This window comes from Acanthochromis polyacanthus, chromosome 3 (assembly GCF_021347895.1).
Source record: "Acanthochromis polyacanthus isolate Apoly-LR-REF ecotype Palm Island chromosome 3, KAUST_Apoly_ChrSc, whole genome shotgun sequence".
Lineage (NCBI taxonomy): Eukaryota > Metazoa > Chordata > Actinopteri > Pomacentridae > Acanthochromis > Acanthochromis polyacanthus.
Genome location: NC_067115.1, coordinates 29879233 through 29898737, shown reverse-complemented (window position 1 = coordinate 29898737; position 19505 = coordinate 29879233). Strand labels below are relative to the sequence as shown.

The following is a 19505-nucleotide window of genomic DNA, read 5'->3' as shown; positions in this document are numbered from 1 at the left end:
CAGGTAAGTTGGGCCAGTCCAACTGCAAAGGGATAGTCATCAATTTTTATTGTAAAAAAAAAAACTGTTAATATGGCAACATACTGTGTAAGAACAATTTAATAATATCAGGACAATTCATTACATTGTAAATGATTAACTGATCTGCTCATGGCAAATGTATTGAATCCACATGGCACTGTGAACTTGGGTATAAAACACATAAATAATGATAAAAAAAAAAACAACTGCAACCTACTAGGCCTACAAATGGGATGAATGCAAACACTGAACCTCAATAATATATAAATAGTCAAAATTTTAAATTGTGTGTGTGTGCTTGGGTAGGTACATACCGGGCTTTGCAAAAGTTCTGTTACACGGTGTTTCGTGATCTTTAGAGACGTTTACATGTCGGAGTGAAAAATTCCATTGAATAAACTGAAAGTTCTACCTGATAGGCAGGTGTCCTTAATACAAATTTTTTTCTCCGGTGAAGTGGTATCAAGATGGAAGTCAAAACAGTTGAGATATCTGCTCTCCTTTGTGCTGAACAGCAGCCGGATGACCGTCCACAGAGTTGCGGAGAGGCTAAAGAATGGTGAAGATCTTTCAGGTCTTCACCATTCTTGAAAGATCACTGAAAGATCTTCACCATTCTTGAGCCTCTCCGCGACTCTGTGGACGGTCATCCGGCTGATGTTCAGCTGCTTGGCTCTGTCAGACTTGTTGTGGCCAGCATGAAGGAGAGCAGATATCTCAACTCTTTTGACTTCCATCTTGATACAACTTCACCGGAGAACAAATTTGTGTTAATGACACCTGCCTATAAGGTAGAACTTTCAGTTTGTTTAATGGAATTTTTCACTCCGACATGTAAACGTCTCTAAAGATCATGAAACCGTGTAACAGAACTTTTGCAAAGCCCGGTATGTGGCTACTTAAACCACAAATTTAAATACAGTCCTGACAGGTGAAGTGGTCCTCATCATAGATGCCGTACTCACTGCAGATAAAGTCAGTGGATTGTTACTAAAATCACTGATCATCATTATTTTTAGGCAGATGCATCCTTTTCACATAAATGCCTTCTGCATTCCCTTCAAATGTGTACACGTGTGCATGTGTGACTGACAAAAAGGGTGGCCCATTTTAGCTGAAACCAGGGGGCCCAACTTACCTGAATAGGTTCAGCTAAATTGGGCCACTAACAAAAACGTCAATCTTTGAAAAAAAAATGTCCAAATACCAAACTTTAAGCATTATTTCTGATAGGTGTCATCAAGACAGATATTATACATCAACAATTTTATATATACACATTTCTTTAATTGACTTATCATCCTTATAATTTTTATCAGAAATTCTTATGCCAGTCCACTCACCACGCAGTTTTCCAGTGCAGTGTGAATTTGAATCTTATTTCCGCCCACAAAAACAACCACAGACCAATAAAATCTGTTGTTTCATGTTAAGTACAGTTGTGGCAAACATTTGAGACCATTTGCTGTCATTGGCTCTAAAAATCAGAGGGGCTAGGACATCCAAAGCTTAAATGGCCCATTTTACCTGATGGCCCAATTTACCTGATATCACCCTAGCTAATTTAGGCTATGTAAAAAATAAAGCTAACATAGAAATTCTGCAGTTCTTCTACTGTGAATGTCCCTTTAAAGGTGCAGGTTGCCACTTTTTAAAAGTTAAAAAGATCCATGTGTGCATGCAAGTTGTTCCCTTTAATCGAGTCTTAATATTAAGCAAAAATTAACTCCAGGACCTGTTATACAATTAAAAACAGAAATAGCTGCTTACGAAAATGTGCTGTTGTAGCTTTCTGCCAGGTTCTATTCAAGTGTATTTGAGGTGTATTTCTTCATTTGCATGATGTAAAAACATTATTGATTCCACTGTTGTCCACTCTGAGGCTTTCTTTTTACAAGACAAATCAAGTTCAGAGGGGAGACATTCGGCAATGTTTCATTTTTTTAATACAAATTAAGGGCTTATAGTTAACATTTGTATTGTGCCTTCAGTACTAACTGATGAGGTGAATCCAGGTTTAAACTGCTTTAACGTATCACAAACTTTACGCTAGTTAAATCTAATCACAAAAGAGGATTGGTTGAGACAGAGGAACAGAGGCTTTTCTTTTATTCCAACAGCATTATACTACAGATTGTGCCAATTAACTGCAACTCATTACAGTTAAGATGTCCTGAATAGACCACACAGCATCGACCACAGAGCTGTGCACAATGTCACAGTATTGATTCATATTATGTGGTTCTAAACAAAGAGAAAGATTTCCGATTCTCACCTCAAAGTAAATCCATTAGCTTTGGATTTCAACACAATCATCTCGACAGAATTTGTTTGATCAGCGATTAATGCATAATTAAATCACAGTCAATTTGGATGAGAGAATTTGCATGCTGGACTTGGATGTGGAGTCATATGGTGTTATTTGGCTGTCATCAGGACTTCATCTGGCCGGGCTTTAGTCTTGATGGATTGTCGTCTGTCCAAACAGTAGCGGAATTAGTGATAGAATTATTTATGAGTTACAGTATGTCAAAATGCAGCTCATATTGCAGCCATGTGACCAGAAGGAACAGGGGGAGTGATGTAGATAGATGCTGTCGAGATTCATTTTAAAGAATCGTTTATTACAAACCTTCCATTGGTGTGGCCACTATCACTTTAATGTTTGAAATCAGCTTTGCTTTAAGGGGAGCACTGTAAGCGACATCATTAACTGTTCATTAACGATTGGTGTGTGTGTGTGTTTGTTTGTTGGATCAGTGGAGAATCACAGTGCCCGAAGGCGAGAGGGTTCGATTGACGTTTACGTCCTTTGACTTGGTCCCTGAGGTCTGTGGAGACTTTGTTGAGGTTTACGATGGCCACAAGCCTGGTTCTTCTTCAGGAGGTAAGCATAACGTAAGACATCCATAGTGATAAACTGGGATATGTTATACATACAACATTACACTGCCCGGCCAAGAAAAAAGTCACACTCTAATATTTCATTGGACTGCCTTTTTGCTTTGAGTATGACACACATTCACTGTGGCATCGTTTGTCACAGCATTTATTTCTGTTCAGAGTTGTATTAATTTTCAAACATCAACTTATATTGATGATGGGAGAGTCAGACAAAGTCTTCTCCAGCACGTCCCAAAGATTCTGAGGTCTGGACTCTGTGGAGGTCAATCCATGTGTGAAAATGACATCTCATGCTCCCTGATCCACGCATTCTCAATGTGAGCCCCATGAATCTTGGCATCGTCATCTTTTTTTGTGATTAGCCTGACTGATCAGTGGTTTTCTTAGAGCGACAGCTGTTTAGTCCCAATCCTTTGAGTTCACTTCACATTGTGAGTGTGGAAATGCTCTTACTTTCACTACTGAACATTGCCCTAAGTTGTTCTGTTTTTTTTTCCCCTCAATTTGATTTCACTAAAGGTTTAAGTGCTCACCAATCACAATCATTCAGGATTTTTTTCCGACCACATTTGTTCCTCAAATGATGCTTCACCACTATCCTTCAGGTTTTAATAATGCATTAGACGGTTCTTAACCTGATTTTAGTAGTTTCAAAAATCTCCTTAGTTGTTTTCTTTGCTTGATGCAGGCCAATAATTTGACCTTTCTGAGACAGATTAACATCCTTTCCATGACCACAGGATATGTCTTCCAACATGGTTGTTTTAGAAATGAGAAGCTCCTCACTGCATCAGCTAGGGTTAAATAAGTTGTTGCAGCTGATACATTCATCACTGCAATAATTATCCAATGGAAGGCTCTTATCTATTTGCTTAGTTAAATCGAAGTGATGACTTTTTTTTTGGCCAGGCGGTGTACATACCATAATATCTGCATTCATCAGTACAGTTATTGTCAAAGTTGGATGTGTGATGAAAAAGCAAAAGGATGTGTTCAAACTTCAGAACAGTCTGTGAGCTTTGTTCAGCATTAACAGTGTCAACGATGTGGGCCCATGAATAAAACATGAGCTCATTTAAAAGTTTGAGGAGCTGTAGAATGGACAGAGCTTCTGGAGTCTATTTTAAACTTAATGAATTTAAATCTGTCTGCATGGACTTCGCTGCTAAAGCAGGGCGGATGAGCCACCGATGTCAGAGCGAAATTGGTATTATTGCACAAGCCTCTGTGAGTGTTTATCAGTTTTTCACAGATGTATAATCCATCACAGGTAAACTATGCGGGGGAACGATGCCAGAGCCGGTGGAGTCGAGCAGCAACACCATGGTTGTCCGCTTCAAATCTGACAACAGCCTGACTTCTAAAGGATTCAACGCAACTTACACAAATTCCAGCCTTGTTATTCCCACCACAACGCCGCCAACCACACCCAGACCCACCACACAAACCACTAGACCTCCCACTACTACTGGTAAGCTCCAAACCTCAACACGCCTTACTGGTTCATTTCCCTCATGTATAATTAACATAAAGCAGGAAAGCACGGATCAATATTCTCATCAATCCCACGACACAGTTTGGCTCAATTGACAACATCACGAGCAAACTCCTTCCTTTGTATGTCTCCATTTCGATTTCTGTAAAAAAAAAAATACTCTGAGAAGATCATCTGAGATTTGTCTGGTTGCCTCACTAGCATACATTTTATTTCTGCTGACCGTGCCTCCAGTGGAAATAGTTTCTTATGATACACCACTTTTATCAGCTACATGGCCATTCCTGATCAACAGGAGTTTGATGATACCTTACAGAAGTGTTCCCCCTCCCCGTACAGAACACACACATGCAGTTTGAGTCAGGTTGACAGCTACCAAACAAGGATGAATGTGAGTAGCTCTCTGTGTGGGAGCAGTAACATCTCCCTTGAGCTTTCTCTCCTCATCGCTGCATTAAAGCTGCTGGCAGACAGAGAGGTTCTCTCCAGTGGCCAATTAAGGTACTGCATAATGAATCTGTTCATTGTATCAAAACAAGCTGGTCCTCATCAACTGGAGGACGGAAAAGAAGACAATAAGCCCTATTAGATGGCAGCCAGCTTTGGATCCGGCTTCTACACACAATTTGCATAATGAGGAGAAAACATCCAAGTTCTTGTTTTATGCTGCAGGAAGTGGCGGTCCAGTGATCGTTCAGGGGCGCAAAGGAGTCATCCAGTCCTCGGGTTTCCCAAATCCATATCCTGCTCATTCGCATAGCTCCTGGAAGATATCAGTGTCCACAGGATTCCTGATTAAACTGCAGATCACTGACTTGGCCATTCCTGGAGAGACGGGAGCGTGCAAGGAGGACAAACTGGTCATCTCGGATAATTACAGCACTCTGGGTGAGCCGTGGCTTAATGTTTTACTCAAGCACACTAATTTGTTGTTGCGAAGAAGCTAATGTGCATCCCGTCCTTGAGTTTGAGACCTTTGGCTGGTGTTAGACGCACATTGCTGGACTACCTGCCCTGTTACTACAGTATAATTCAATAGCTGTCCCCCACTGCTGTAAAACTGTTGATTAGGATCTTCTTTGCGAAGAACCCAGCAAACTATAAATTACCTCTCATTATTCACTCCAGTAGCTGCAGTGGGGCTGATACAGCTTTATCTATTGCTGAGTTCTCAAGGACTAAAGCAGCGAGTCCCCATGAAGCACTCACAGATAGGCGATGGGAGTGTTTTAGTGCTGTGTCCTGTAAGTTCAGGGTGTTTGTGTTCAAAATGCAGAGAGGAATGAAAAGTAGAAGTGAGAGGAAACCGCGAGGTGTTGAAGTCCCAAACCCAGGCATCCGATACTCATTAGCTGTAACTTAAAGCAGGACAATCACATTCATTAAAAAAAGAAATATCATAACATTAGTTTGATCTAGTGCAGGGGTGTCAAACTCACTTTAAATTAGGGGCCACATTTAGCCCAATTTGATCTCAAGTGGGCCGGATCAGTAAAATCAGAGCATAATAACCTATAAATAACCACAACTCCATATTTCCCTTTGCTTTAGTGCAAAAAAGTACAATCTGAAAATGTTCACATTTAGGGAATTATCTTTTTACAAAACAATTATGAACAACCTGAATTTTTTTAATAAAAATAAGTTAAATTGTAACATTATGCTTCAGTTTATCATTTACACAGAACTTACAGATCACAGAGTATAAAGACACAAAACATTTAGTCACAGCTATCTGAAACTGAATGATATAGTATTTTACTTTATGATCAAAACAACATAAGTCAGACAAAAAAACAACAAAAACAAGAGAAACTATCACAAAAATGAGACACAAAATGGCAAAAGCAAGAATGACAAAACAATGAAATGTCATGAAGCAAAACAAAAAAGAGACCAAAAATTAGACAAAAAAGTTACAAAGCAACCAAAAAATGAGACAAAACGACAAAAATGATTCCCAAAACAATGAATAAAGTGAAACACAAAATGACAAAAACAAGACAAAAAACACAAGCGAGACAAAAGGAAACAAAACGACAAAAACGTGAAACAAAATGACAAAAGTCAGACCCAAAAAGACAAAAAACAACAAAAACAAGACGAAATATTACAAAAATGTAACGCAAAGGGACAAAAATAGCAAAAGTGAGAAACAAAGCGACAAAAAATGAGACAAACGACACGAAACAAAACAAAAAAGAGACAAAAACAGACAAAAAGTTATAAAGTGAGAAAAAAATGAGGCAAACAACAAAAACGACACATTTACAATTTGCAATTAATGTCTTCTCTGTAGTTTTAACAGTTTTCAAAATCATCCCATGGGCCGGATTGGACCCTCTGGGGGGCCGCTTTTGGCCCATAGGCTGCATGTTTGACACCCCTGATAGAGTGAGAAATATCCTCTGCTGTTTAATTTCACTTCAGCATTTCATTCTTTTCCTCCAGCTGCTTCTTGTCATCACAGGTGCTTCTATTTGCCAAAGTTTTGTCTTATCTTCAAAACAAATGTGAAAGGGCTGCAGTGCTTCTACTGTACACCCCACTGAGAACTAACACAACTGTCTGACACATGCAGGACCTTTGAATGCTTTCAGCTGGTGTTGGTCCTTGAAATTGTCAATCCAGCATGTTTAGGTATGCATACTAGATATCTGATATCAGTGTGAACCTCTTAGTTTAAGGTGGTAAAGAAGTAAGCATCACTTGGTTAATTTGTAAATTTATGCGGTCAGCTGCTTCAAAATATAATCAGCTCATTTACTGTGTTTGGACTGCTTGTGGTGTACGTATAGTTTCTATTATATATTGTTCTCTTCACAAGAATCTATCAACATGGTCGCACTCAGCATGCAAACATGACAACGTAATGGTCTGCATATCTTGTACAATGGCGGCAGGATATAAAAACACGATCAAGGCATCATTGTGCTGCACATCCAGGAACAAAAACACAGAAGTACATAAAACAAGATGGAATACTACTTTCTTATTAAAGGATAATGCTTTTGGTGGATCACATAATAAATGTCGCCTAAAATGACTCCTCTGTGCAAAAACATCTCTTCTCCAGAAGCTGACTGAGCTGATGAACCATGCTTTGCATTTCAGTAGCATTTGCTGCTATTACTAGTTCATGTTATGTTGCATTTTTATATGTTCTTGGTAGGAACAATGTCAATATAGCACATGATTATTTTTGTTCAACAGTTGCTAATTATGTCCTACTCATATACACAGCCAGTCAAAAGTTTGGACACATCTTCTCATTTGATGGGTTTTCTTTGTTTTCATGACTATTTCAGTGAGAGGCATCAAAACTATGAATATGGTATACTGCATATGGAATTATGCAGTAAACAAAAAAGTGTGAAATAAGACAAAACATGTTTTATATTTTAGATTCTTCAAAGCAGCCACCCTTTGCTTTGATTACTGCTTTACACACTCTTGGCATTCTCTCCATGAGCTTCATGAGGTAGAACCTGAAATGGTTTTCCAACAGTCTTGAAGGAGTTCCCAGAGATGCTGAGCACTTGTTGGTCCTTTTGTCTTCACTCTGTGGTCCATCTCATCCCAAACCATCTGGATTGGGTTTAGGTCAGGTGACTGTGGAGGTCAGGTCATCTGATGCAGCACTCCATCACTCTTCTTCTTGGTCAAATAGTCCTTCCACAGCCTGGAGGTGTGTTTGGGGTCATTGTCCTGTTGAAAAATAAATGATGGTCCAACTAAACACAAACTGGATGGGATAGCATGTCTCTGCAGGATGCTGTGGTAGTCATGCTGGTTCAGTGTTCCTTCAGTTTTGAATAAATCTCCAACAGTGTCACCAGCAAAGCACCCCCACACCATCACACCTCCTCCTCCATGCTTCATGGTGGGAACCATGCATGTAGAGACCATCCATTCAGCTTTTCTGGTGGGTGAAAATAAAGATCTGAAATTTGGACTCATCAGACCAAAGCACAGATTTCCGCTGGTCTAATGTCCATTTCTTGTGTTTCTTGCTCCAAACAAATCTCTTCTGCTTGTTGCTTTTCCTCAGTAGTGGTTTCTTAGCAGCTGTTTGACCATAAAGGTCTGATTGGTCAGTCTCCTCTGAACAGTTGATGTAGAGATGTGTCTGCTACTAGAACTCTGTGTGGCATTTATCTGGGCTCTAATCTGAGCTTTTGTTAACTTTCCATTTCTGAAGCTGGTGACTCTGAACTTCTCAGCAGCAGAGGTGACTCTTGGTCTTCCTTTTCTGGGGCGGTCCTCATGTGAACCAGTTTGGTCGTAGCGCTTGATGGTTTTTGTGTCTGCACTTGGGGGTACATTCAAAATTTTGCAATTTTCCAGACTGACTGACCTTCAGTTCTAAAAGTATTGATGGACTGTGGTTTCTCTTTACTTAGCTGACTGGTTCTTGCCATAATATGGATTCTAACAGTTGTCAAATAGGGCTGTCAACTGTGTACCAACCTGACTTCTGCACAACACAACTGATGGTCCCAACCCCATTAAGAAGGCAAGAAATGCCACAAAGGAACCTTAAAAAGGAACACCTGTGAAGTGAAAACCATTTCAGGTGACTACCTCATGAAGCTCACTGAGTGAAGGACAAGGGTTTGTGAAGCTATCATCAAAGCAAAGGGTGGCTATTTTAAGGACTCTAAAATACAAAAACATATTTTCAGTTACTTCACAATTGTTTGTTTGCTACACAATGCCATATGTGTTCATTCACAGTTTTGACACCTTCAGTGAGAATCCACAATGTAGAAAGTAGTAAAAATGAAGAAAAAAAACAATAAATAAGTTGTGTCCAAACTTTTGACTGGTAGTGTTTCATCATCTAATTACACACATATTTACAGCTCATTGCTGTTACTTTAGCTGTCACTCTTGTTGTGATTTTCACCTGAATCATTCCATTCATTCTTGCTATTGCTTTTTCCATTTACGCCCATCTTATACCTCTGTCCACACTCTCCCTCATTCTCAGGAACACACTGTGGCTATTTGCTTCCCTCTGTGGTGGTCAGTGCCAGCGACACGATGTCTGTCACCTTCCAGTCCGATGGTCGACTCACAGACCGAGGATTCTCTGCCAGGTGGGAGGCTGTGTATCCTGAGGATATCACAGGTACCGTGGACTGGAACAGGCACTTTCACGATTACAACACACGCTGACAGGAACACATTCACACCTGAGGCACATGTTGCTGATGCAGCTCTGCACCTAATAAAAGCAACCATAAAACATCTCGCTCTTCTGTCACATATCTATAAAAAACTGCAGAGCTGTTGTCAAAGCACAGGTCAGAGTACAGGGTGAAGTGGAACGAGCAAGATAAAACATCATTATCATTTTCTTAATCATGATTATCAGGAAAGGAGCTGAGACTTTACAGGGTGAGGGTAGAGGAGTTTACTTCAATAAACACATCAAAAGCAAAACTCCTGTTGTTTACTTCAATAAAATAGGCACACAGCAAACTGCAGTGCTGCTTCAATAATATGATTAAAGAAGAGTAAAACTGCACTGAATGAAGCCACTACCAAACGAGTTTTATTTTGAAGGATGATTTTCAGCTGCAGTTAGATGTACCAACATCTAAAATGATCTGTCCTGTGTTTTGGAAGTAAAATGTAAAAAGTAGAAATAGCACCTTGGAGGTACAAATGTATTTAGAAATGGTTCAATCTACTGAAGAAGATGAAGAAAAAACTGAACCTTATTAAAATAAGTTACAAAAGCCTGAAAATTACACCAAAGTACAGTACTTGAGTAAATACAATTACATACAGTACTATTCAAAAGTCTGGGGTCACGTAGAAATGTCCTTATTTTTGAAAGAAAAGCATTTTTTTCCAATGAAGATAACCTTAAATGAATCAGAAATCCACTCTAGACATTGTTAATGTGGTAAATCAAACAATCAGTCGTTTAAAATGTATTTGTAGAGCACTTTACAACAACATAACAGAAGTCCAAAGTGCTTTCCAACAGTATAAAAAACAAAACAATACAGTTTGTATTACTATAAAACCATAGAACCCATAAAAAACACAAATCTACGAAAACCAGTAAAACCATAAAACAGTCTTAGGATTCGAAAGCGTCTAAATAAATAAGTATTCTAGCTGGAAATGGCTGATTTTTAATGGAATATCTCCATAGGGGTACAGAGGAACATTTCCAGCAACCATCACTGTGTTCTAATGCTACATTGTGTTAGCTAATGGTGTTGAAAGGCTCACTGATGATTAGAAAACCCTTGTGCAGTTATGTTAGCACATGAATAAAAGTGTGAGTTTTCATGGAAAACATGAAATTTTCTTGGTGACCCGAAACTTTTAAACGATTGTGTATTTACATTCATCATTGCTGTTGCCTCTGTTCAAGCCCAAGCAAATCTTTGCTCTGTCTAAACTTCATGCCTTCATCAAGGATCAAAAACTGCCTCGTTAAGTTTGTGACCTTATGTGTCATGTTTAAAATAATGCTGTTTCACTGCTTTATGATAATAGCCCCAAAACTTTTTATCAGCACAAAATGGAGCAAAAGTTAATCTGATAGATCAAGTTGTTCCACTTTGCATTTTGCCGTGACGAGATTGCTTATTTACTCCTCAAGACTCCCTCTTATCACAGACAGACAGACACTGTAGCTCGTCTGCATTTATCAAATTAACAATCATGCTTCTCATACAGTTTCCCTCATTTCATCTCTCTGCCAGAGATCCAGGGCTGTGGCTTCTCTTCCAAAAAGGAAACTGGGATTATCAGGTCCCAGAACTGGCCTATGAACTACAAGGCCAACACTGAGTGCATGTGGAACATTGCTGTGCCTTTGGGGAAGAAAATCACTCTGAACTTCACCCACTTTGACCTCGAAGCCAAAGATTTCCTGTCGTCCAAATGCTATGACAACATCATGGTGTACGACATCAATGGTATCACTAATGCACTGCTGCAGACGCACGGTAAGCAGGTTTGTTTATTAACAAATCATTTATGGTTTCCATGATCACACTGAAATCAAACCATCAACAGTTATTCAATTAACCCACTCAACCTGTGAATTATAGAGCCTGTATATCACTTTATTTACTGTGGACAAATCCTTCTTTCAATCTGTTTAGGTCCATTTTGTGGGACTAAGCTGCCGGCTAGCATCCAGACAGAAGGCACCAGGCTGCTGATTCGTTTCCACACAGACTTGTTTACTGAGGCTAAAGGCTTCAGGGCCTACTGGACCACAAACCCCAGCCTGCCTGCTCCCACCGATCCACCAGTTCAGCCCAACCCCTGGGACGACATCCCCATAGGTAGACTTTACTGACATCTGCAGTATACCGATACACATCTACACCACTGACACACGTGGTTAAAAGTAAACTTAAAGCAGTACTAATCAGTATTTTTGATATTAACAATTTATCAGCCATGTGATTCAAACTAGAGAAATAATTTTAAAAAACTGCAGTATTCATCAGTCTTTCGATGCCTTTCAGCGCATTGTGACTTCATTTCTAACAACTTTATTTCCAGCAGCAGTTGTTTTCAGCTGCATCATCAACAAAAAACGCTCTTAAATGAATCCTATTTTTTGGCCAATGTCAACTGGATGTTTAAATAAGCACTAACACATTCAAAATGTCAGTTTCAAAATGCAGTGATATTTCAAATATTGTTCTGTCAGCTTGTTTCAATTCCCCCAAGTGGCAAAAAATAAACAAACACAGCTGTAACATTGCCGTTAGCCATCGCTACAAATGCAGTTCAATTACTAGACATAAATACGAAATGTATCACATCAATCTCAGGTTCTAAAATGAGAGGAATTGCTACGTTTTTGTGGTTGGACACAACTATGCTTGCACTAGGAATTTCAAATGACGAGCCACTGTGGCTCACTCATAAGAATAACAATGAGCCACAAAAAGCCACAAATTTCTGTGTCAGTGATAGCGGAAAAAATTGAGTTATTTTCCTGCATTCTGGTGCATTTTGAGGTAAAAAAGCTCAATTAAACAGTTCTATTTTAACTGTTTTATTTCTACTTATATGTATGTATGTTGTTATTTTCAGCGTTTTTACACTCCTCCTCGGCTGCTCCGAGCAACGTGAAATGTTTAAGTCTAAGTCCTGAATATAAATATCATCACAAAGTGTGAGTCTATATCATTTTGCAAAACTTTCAGATCCAAATTTAATGTTCTTTTCATAAAAACAGGCAGTCAGGGGTGAAGACACATTCCCATATATAGATGCATTTGGCCATTTAAAAACCTGTACCTCAAACATGTTCATGATCAAAAGTTTTTGAACCATAAAAATATTAATTTCATGTCCAATTTACCTTCTTTTCCTCCTATGTCCAATTCTTCAACCCTCACTATGTACCATATCTCACAACTGTAGCATAAACTCAACAAAAACCTCCTCTTTCTCGCTTTTCCTGATCGCAAATGACTCACCTTGTGGCAGAGATTTCACGCAGTAAAAATAGCATGCTTTTCTGTGATTGGCCGAGAGCGGGGCCAATCTTGGAGCCACCCGTGATCAAGATTCGGGTGGCTCTGATCATTTCCAACGCCTGCCGAGAGAAAAAGTTGGTTTTTCTTATATTATCGCTCGGGCGTTTCGAAGGAAAAGTAAGTCAAACCCTTTTTTGTTGCTTTTTACCAGAAAAATAGAGCACCACTGTGGCTCACATGGTTCAGAATGACTGCGCCATCCAGCAAAACAATGCGCCAATGGCGCTGTGGCGATCGGCTAGCGCAAGCCTAGCACAACAGGCAATTTTAAAACATGACCTGCTATCAAGATTTTTGAACATTTTTGTGATGTTTTATTGATAAAGGTACTATTTTATAATTTAAAAAATAGTCAACAGAATAATACTGAAAATGATTGCTCAAGATTCAACATAACTGCAAAAATTATGTTTTTATACAAATGTATGCTACCGTTCAAAAGTTTAGGGTCACTTAGAAATGTCCTTATTTTTTAAAAAATTTTTTCAATGAAGGTAACATTAACCCTCGTGTTGTCCTTACCAAAAAATGTTGTTGCCTTGTCTGAAAAAAGTCCAAAAATTCAGAAAAAATTTCCCCAGATTTATACAAATTTGCAAAATCTTCAGAAAGAAAAGTCCTGAAAAGTTTCCCTCAAAAGTTTTATTTTTTAAAAATAAAATATCCCCAAATTTGACAGCAAAATTCACTGGATTTTGGTTGATTTTTTTATGAATGTTCTTAAACAGTTTTTTAAATTTGTTTTTTTCCACCAAAAAATGTTCAACAATTTCCTAAAAAATTTTAAAATGTAGAAGGTTTCACTGTGAAAATGCATATATATTTCTTCCACATTTTTAAAACTTCAAAACAGGTCAGTTTGACCTGCAGGACGACAGGAGGGTTAAATGAATCAGAAATACAGTCTAGACATTGTTAATGTGGTAAATGACTACTCTAGCTGGAAACAGCTGATTTTTAATGGAATATCTACAACAGCATCAGAATCAGCTTTAATGGCCAAGTACGTACACAACATACAAGAAATTTGGTTTCAGTTGCTGGTGTCACCCTAGGAATAAGGAAAGAAAATAATAAAAACCTTACAGAAAGAAGAGGAAAAAAATAGTGGTAAGAAAAATAGATATAGCACAATATATACAGATATTTACAAAGCTATAAAGGAATATATAAACACAGCAGTGCAAAATGAGCGATAATACAGTAGCGCAGTGCCGAAGCTGCCATCTGCGGCGCCATCTTGCAATCGAGTGTATAGGAGTACATAGGGGTACAGAGGAACATTTCCAGCAACCATCACTCCTGTGTTCTAATGCTACATTGTGTTAGCTAATGGTGTTGAAAGGCTAACTGATGATTAGAAAACCCTTGTACAGTTATGTTAGCACATGAATAAAAGTGTGAGTTTTCATGGGAAACATGTAATTGCCTGGGTGACCCAAACTTTTGAGTGGTAGTGTAAATTTATACAAATGTATTTGATGATAAATACTTTAGCACATCTCTAATATAACCTCAGATTTAATATTCTGTCTCTCCTACTTTATTATACTGTTTTCACTGGCCAGCAGAGCAATATTTTTCAATCAAGCTGACCAACAGACAATAGCTTCAAACTGCTCTTCAGGTGCTGCTGCACATGGTACCTTCCCTTTATTCATCTGATTCATGCTCCCTCTCATCCTTATCCCCTCTTCACGACTGCTCTCCCGTCTCCCAGATGCACAGTAAAGCTTTCCAGTGATTTGGTGTTGCTGCGAGCACAACGTGAAGTGACCTAGTGCTACACTTTCCCTCCATGCTGGTTGTCGCCTGATTTCATCCTTCACGCCGTGATGAGCCCCAGGTGGCTGCGGCCGCTGCCAAGTCAATTGCTGAAATATTGTTTTACAGATAGACTCTGCTGCCTTTGAGATTTTTTCCACCTGGGCTCAGGCAGAGTTGCCTTATTTGTCAGGTGATGAAAGTAAAAAGATGAGGAGCGAAGGGAGAACATGTGAGATAAAAGAGACTGGGACAATTTAGCGCAAACCCTTTGGCTGACCAACAAGAAATATATATCCATACGTATGCTCATGTTGTAATCATCAAGAGGTTTGGCTTTGAATTCTGCAGCAGGAGCACGGTTTTATGTTTGTATGAAGATACACTTACACATTACTGACCAGCAGATTAATGAGAGCCAAAAATCAAGAATGATACACAGGGGTTCAAAGAACTGGAATGAACAATAATGAGGAAGAGAATTACGAGGAGGAAGAGGAGGATACAGCTGGTCGAGACAAGGGAACCAATCAGAGGGCAGAAATGTACGACGGGCTGAACATTGACCAATTGCAGCGACTTTTTTGGCTGTCTGCAGAACCAGTCAGGTCTTTCTTTCTCTTGATTACCAAAGGAATAAAACCAGCCATACATTCAGAATTCCAGGAAAATCGGATGTCATGCTTGGAAGATGGGGATGCTATTCCAAACACTGCAGGGGTGAAACGGATCAGATTACACCGTGGGAAAGGACACGACTTGTGGGGCGCAAAGGGGACATATTCTGTATGTTTTTGTATGACTGGGAATTATTTTAAAGACAAAAGTGTGTCAGAGTCAATGATTGAGAGCCGCTTTCCTCCAACACAGGGCCTTATCTGTTAGCTGCAGGCATGTACTGTATATTCCGGCTTTATTTATACACAAACAAATCTTTTCTAGACTGGCCCAGTCCATGTGGGAAACCAGCCATTCCTCCATCTGTTGTGTCGCGCATTGTGAACGGAGAGCCGGCCGTGCCACACTCCTGGCCCTGGCAGGTGTCCATGCAGGTGAGGATCTCCACTAACACATGTGCAAGATTCACATAAGGATGCAAGTAATTACATCAGAACTACAGCTTCCTCATAATGTAAGGAGGAATATTATATTAGGCAGTTGTGCTCATCACATTTAATGATCGGTGTGCTCTGCTTGCGTGTGGTTGTGTGTTTGTTTCAGGTGTGGCCTGACAGCCGACCAGAACCTGAATTCTCCCATACCTGCGGTGGTACTCTTATTCATAAGAACTGGGTACTTACAGCAGCCCACTGTTTCATAAGGTAAATGCTCCGTTTCTTCATCAATAGGTGTACATGAAACTTTAGAAATGTCCCAGAGAGAGCTTCTGAAGTTACTGACTTTAAAAAACATTTTATTTTCCCCTTTTTTCTGCAAAGTTTGAAAGACCATTTGTATAATCGCAGAAAGCAATTATTGGTCTCTGTGCCTTTACCTCGAGCTTATTACAGAGTAACAGCAACGCCTTGTTAGAAATGCCTCAGTGCCTCGGCTAATGGTGGCCTTTAGAGAGAGATGCTGATGCAGTGTGGAGCGTGTGAACGATATATACTACGATCGTTTAAAAGTTTGGGGTCACCCAGGCAGCTTCATGTTTTCCACGGGAGAAACAAAATGACAAAAAAAAAAATAGACAAACAACACAAGTGAGACAAAAAAAACACAAGAAAAGCAATACACTAAACAACGGATAAAGCAAAACCCAAAATGACAAAAACAAGACAAAACAAGACGACATGGTCATCAATATCCCCCGCCACATGTGATGTCTAGGAGTCTATATCCAAAACAGTGATCAAGGGCCATAACTCTGTTAAATATTATCGCACAGGTCTCATTTTCGAACTTGATCAAGGTGTCCATGGTGTGAAGCTACACACTACATTTCGTAATCCTAGCTGTAATAGTTTCCGAGAAAAGCTGTCCCTTTCATGTCGGACGGACGCACGGACGGACGGACGGACGGACGAACGCACGCACGGAAGCACGGACGGAGGCCAAACCTATATCCCCTTTTTCCACTTCGTGGAGGCGGGGGATAAAAACACAAGCGAGACAAAAAGGAAACACAAAATAACAAAAACGAGAAACAAAACGACAAAAACATGAGAAACAACAAAAGAATAATGAACAATATAGTATTTTACTTTATGATCAAAACTTGTCATGGTATAAGAATTATTATATAGTTTTACAAATTTACAATTTCTAGTTAATGTCTTCTCTGTAATTTTTACACTTTGCAAAGTTGGCCGGATTGGACCCTCTGGAGGGCCGGTTTTGGCCCGCAGGCCGCATGTTTGACACCCCTGATGTAAAATATTTATACTGACTCTGCTGATTTCCTGTCCAGATATGCTGATGAGCTGCAACGCTGGCGCATGTGTCTTGGCAAGCACAACCTGACCTACACAGAGCCCAGTGAATCCTGCTACGGTGTGTCTGCCATCTATCGCCACGAGGGCTTCCAGTATCCCACGGTGCCCACGGTGGAGTTTGACATTGCCCTGGTCAGGCTGAGCATGGAGGTGAAACCCTCTGACGAGATATCATACGCCTGCCTTCCCTCCGAGGAGGAAGTCTTGCCCGCAGGCAAGAAGTGCTACGCCACTGGCTGGGGAGATGAGACCGGTGCTGATTTTGCTTATTTAGCAGCTTCCACACACATATTCCATTTGATACATGTTTATACCAATACAGTAAATTGTGGCCTGACCTTTCAGAGCTGATTTGAAGTGATATTTTACCACTGCACATAACCCTCAGACATCTCACAGGGTTTTGTGCTGTTCAGCATTCACTGCTGCATACTTTGCACGCCCCCTGCTGGGCTCAGTGTGCAAAGACCTCCTCTTTTTATGCTCACTCTGTCAACAATCCTGTGTGTTTTGCAGGTAATTCACTTAATCCTGAAGCTGCAGAGGGCCTTAACCAGGTCGCCCTGCCTGTTGTGCCCTTCGACACTTGCAAGAGGATGGACTACTGGTGGTTCCAGGTGAAAAGCTCCATGATCTGCTGTGGCTACACGCTGCCCGACGAGCTCAAGTCTGTTTGTCAGGTAAAAGGAGGACCTGCAAGAAGAGCCGCATTTGTTCTGCTAATGCTAATGAAAAGACACCCTGTCATGCATCTGTGCTGTATTGTTGATTTGCGACTTTGACAGGGAGATTCGGGCGGTCCACTGGTTTGCCAGGATTCTGCTGATGCTCCTTGGGAAGTTCATGGTATAACCAGCTTTGGCCCTATAGGATGCATTATGGATAAGAAGCCCTCCGTGTTCACCCGCTCCTCTGCTTACATCCCCTGGATCTCAAATGTCATGCGCAGGGACATCTACAACGAGCACAGTATGAATCAAGGCGTCTAAAGTGACCCACTTTGCTCGCAAGCTAAATATGTGACAAAGTCTGAGTGTTTTGCTGGTGTTCACTGTCTCTGTTCTCCCTCTGCAGCATCTGGCTGTGGAGGGCCAAAGGACCTGATCAGTACAAGCGGCTCTCTGTCCACTATGGGCTTCCCTGGCAGCTATGACAACAACGCTCGCTGCCAGTGGAACATCCAGGTTCCTGTGGGAAAACTGGTCCACCTTCATTTCCAAAATTTCTCACTGGAGGAGAGCCAGCTGTGCCTGAATGACAAAGTCGCCCTCACAGACACACTAGGGAGTCTAGGTATGTACAGTTTTTGCAGATAATAATTTGATGCGATTACCATGTGTTTTTGCACACACTCACTGCACCATGTCACAAATGAACGCTTCTAAACACATCTAACTTCCCAAGTTTCACATCCTTCTTCAGGATAAAATCCACAGGCTGCCTGACTGAAGACACAAAAGCATATCCAAACAGAAACCATGTCATGTCTAGAAATGAAAATAATATAACGGTGAAAATAAGAATATGTCAGGAGAGGGAGAGCATAAAATACAGACGTATATCTTCACATTTAAGTGTTAAATTTAATACTTTATCAGATAAATACAGCAAAATAGGTTCTAAATATTGGTCAAATGAATGTGTCAAAAAATTACTAAAAAAAACCCAACAACTTTTGAGTTCATATATGGAAAAACGTCTTACACAGAACATCATTGACAGCTATTCAAGTAGATAGTGAAATATAAGGTCAGTAGGTGACTGTGTCTTTATATCTAAACCTGCGTTTTGTCTCAGGAGTTAAACATCCACATCAACCAAGAGCTTGACCTGATAAAATGGTCTAAGTCAGGGGTGTCAAACATGTGGCCTGCAGGCCAAAACCGGCCTTCCAGAGGGTCCAATCTGGCCTGTGGGACGACTTTGTAAAGTGTAAAAATCATAGAGAAGACATTACCTGCAAATCGTAAAGTAATTTCTAGACCATGACAAGTTGTTTTGATCATAAAGTAAAATACTAGATTGTTCATTGTTCTTTTGTCATTTTGTGTCTCATTTCTGTAATATTTTGTTTTGTTGTTTTTTTCTGACTTTTGTTGTTTAGCTCACGTTTTCGTCGTTTTGTGTTTTCCTTTATTTGTTGTTTTGTACATTGTTTTTGTCATTTTGTGGTGGGTTTTTTGGTCTCAGTTGTGTTGTCTATTTTTTTTGTTGTTTTTTTTCTCACTTTTGTCATTTTTTGTCTCATTTGTGACATTTGTGCATTTTTTTGTCGATTTGTGATTATACTGGTCACTTGAGATCAAATTGGGCTGAATGTGACCCCTGAACTACAATGACTTTGACACC

The 19505-nt window shown here is 39.9% G+C and overlaps 1 protein-coding gene across 2 annotated transcripts in view; it reads left to right on the top strand.

Moving 5' to 3' along the window:
• Positions 1 to 19505, top strand: part of zgc:154142 (uncharacterized protein LOC555481 homolog) — a 36297-nt gene that overhangs the window by 11512 nt on the left and 5280 nt on the right. For both annotated transcript variants that reach the window (XM_051946186.1, XM_022198532.2), the window contains exons 6-17: positions 2782 to 2908; positions 4196 to 4396; positions 5093 to 5308; positions 9414 to 9554; positions 11152 to 11397; positions 11557 to 11742; positions 15661 to 15770; positions 15940 to 16040; positions 17132 to 17409; positions 17673 to 17836; positions 17942 to 18125; positions 18231 to 18449. In XM_051946186.1, the coding sequence (XP_051802146.1) occupies positions 2782 to 2908; positions 4196 to 4396; positions 5093 to 5308; positions 9414 to 9554; positions 11152 to 11397; positions 11557 to 11742; positions 15661 to 15770; positions 15940 to 16040; positions 17132 to 17409; positions 17673 to 17836; positions 17942 to 18125; positions 18231 to 18449 (2173 nt within the window). The remainder of the gene's footprint in view (positions 1 to 2781; positions 2909 to 4195; positions 4397 to 5092; positions 5309 to 9413; positions 9555 to 11151; positions 11398 to 11556; positions 11743 to 15660; positions 15771 to 15939; positions 16041 to 17131; positions 17410 to 17672; positions 17837 to 17941; positions 18126 to 18230; positions 18450 to 19505) is intronic.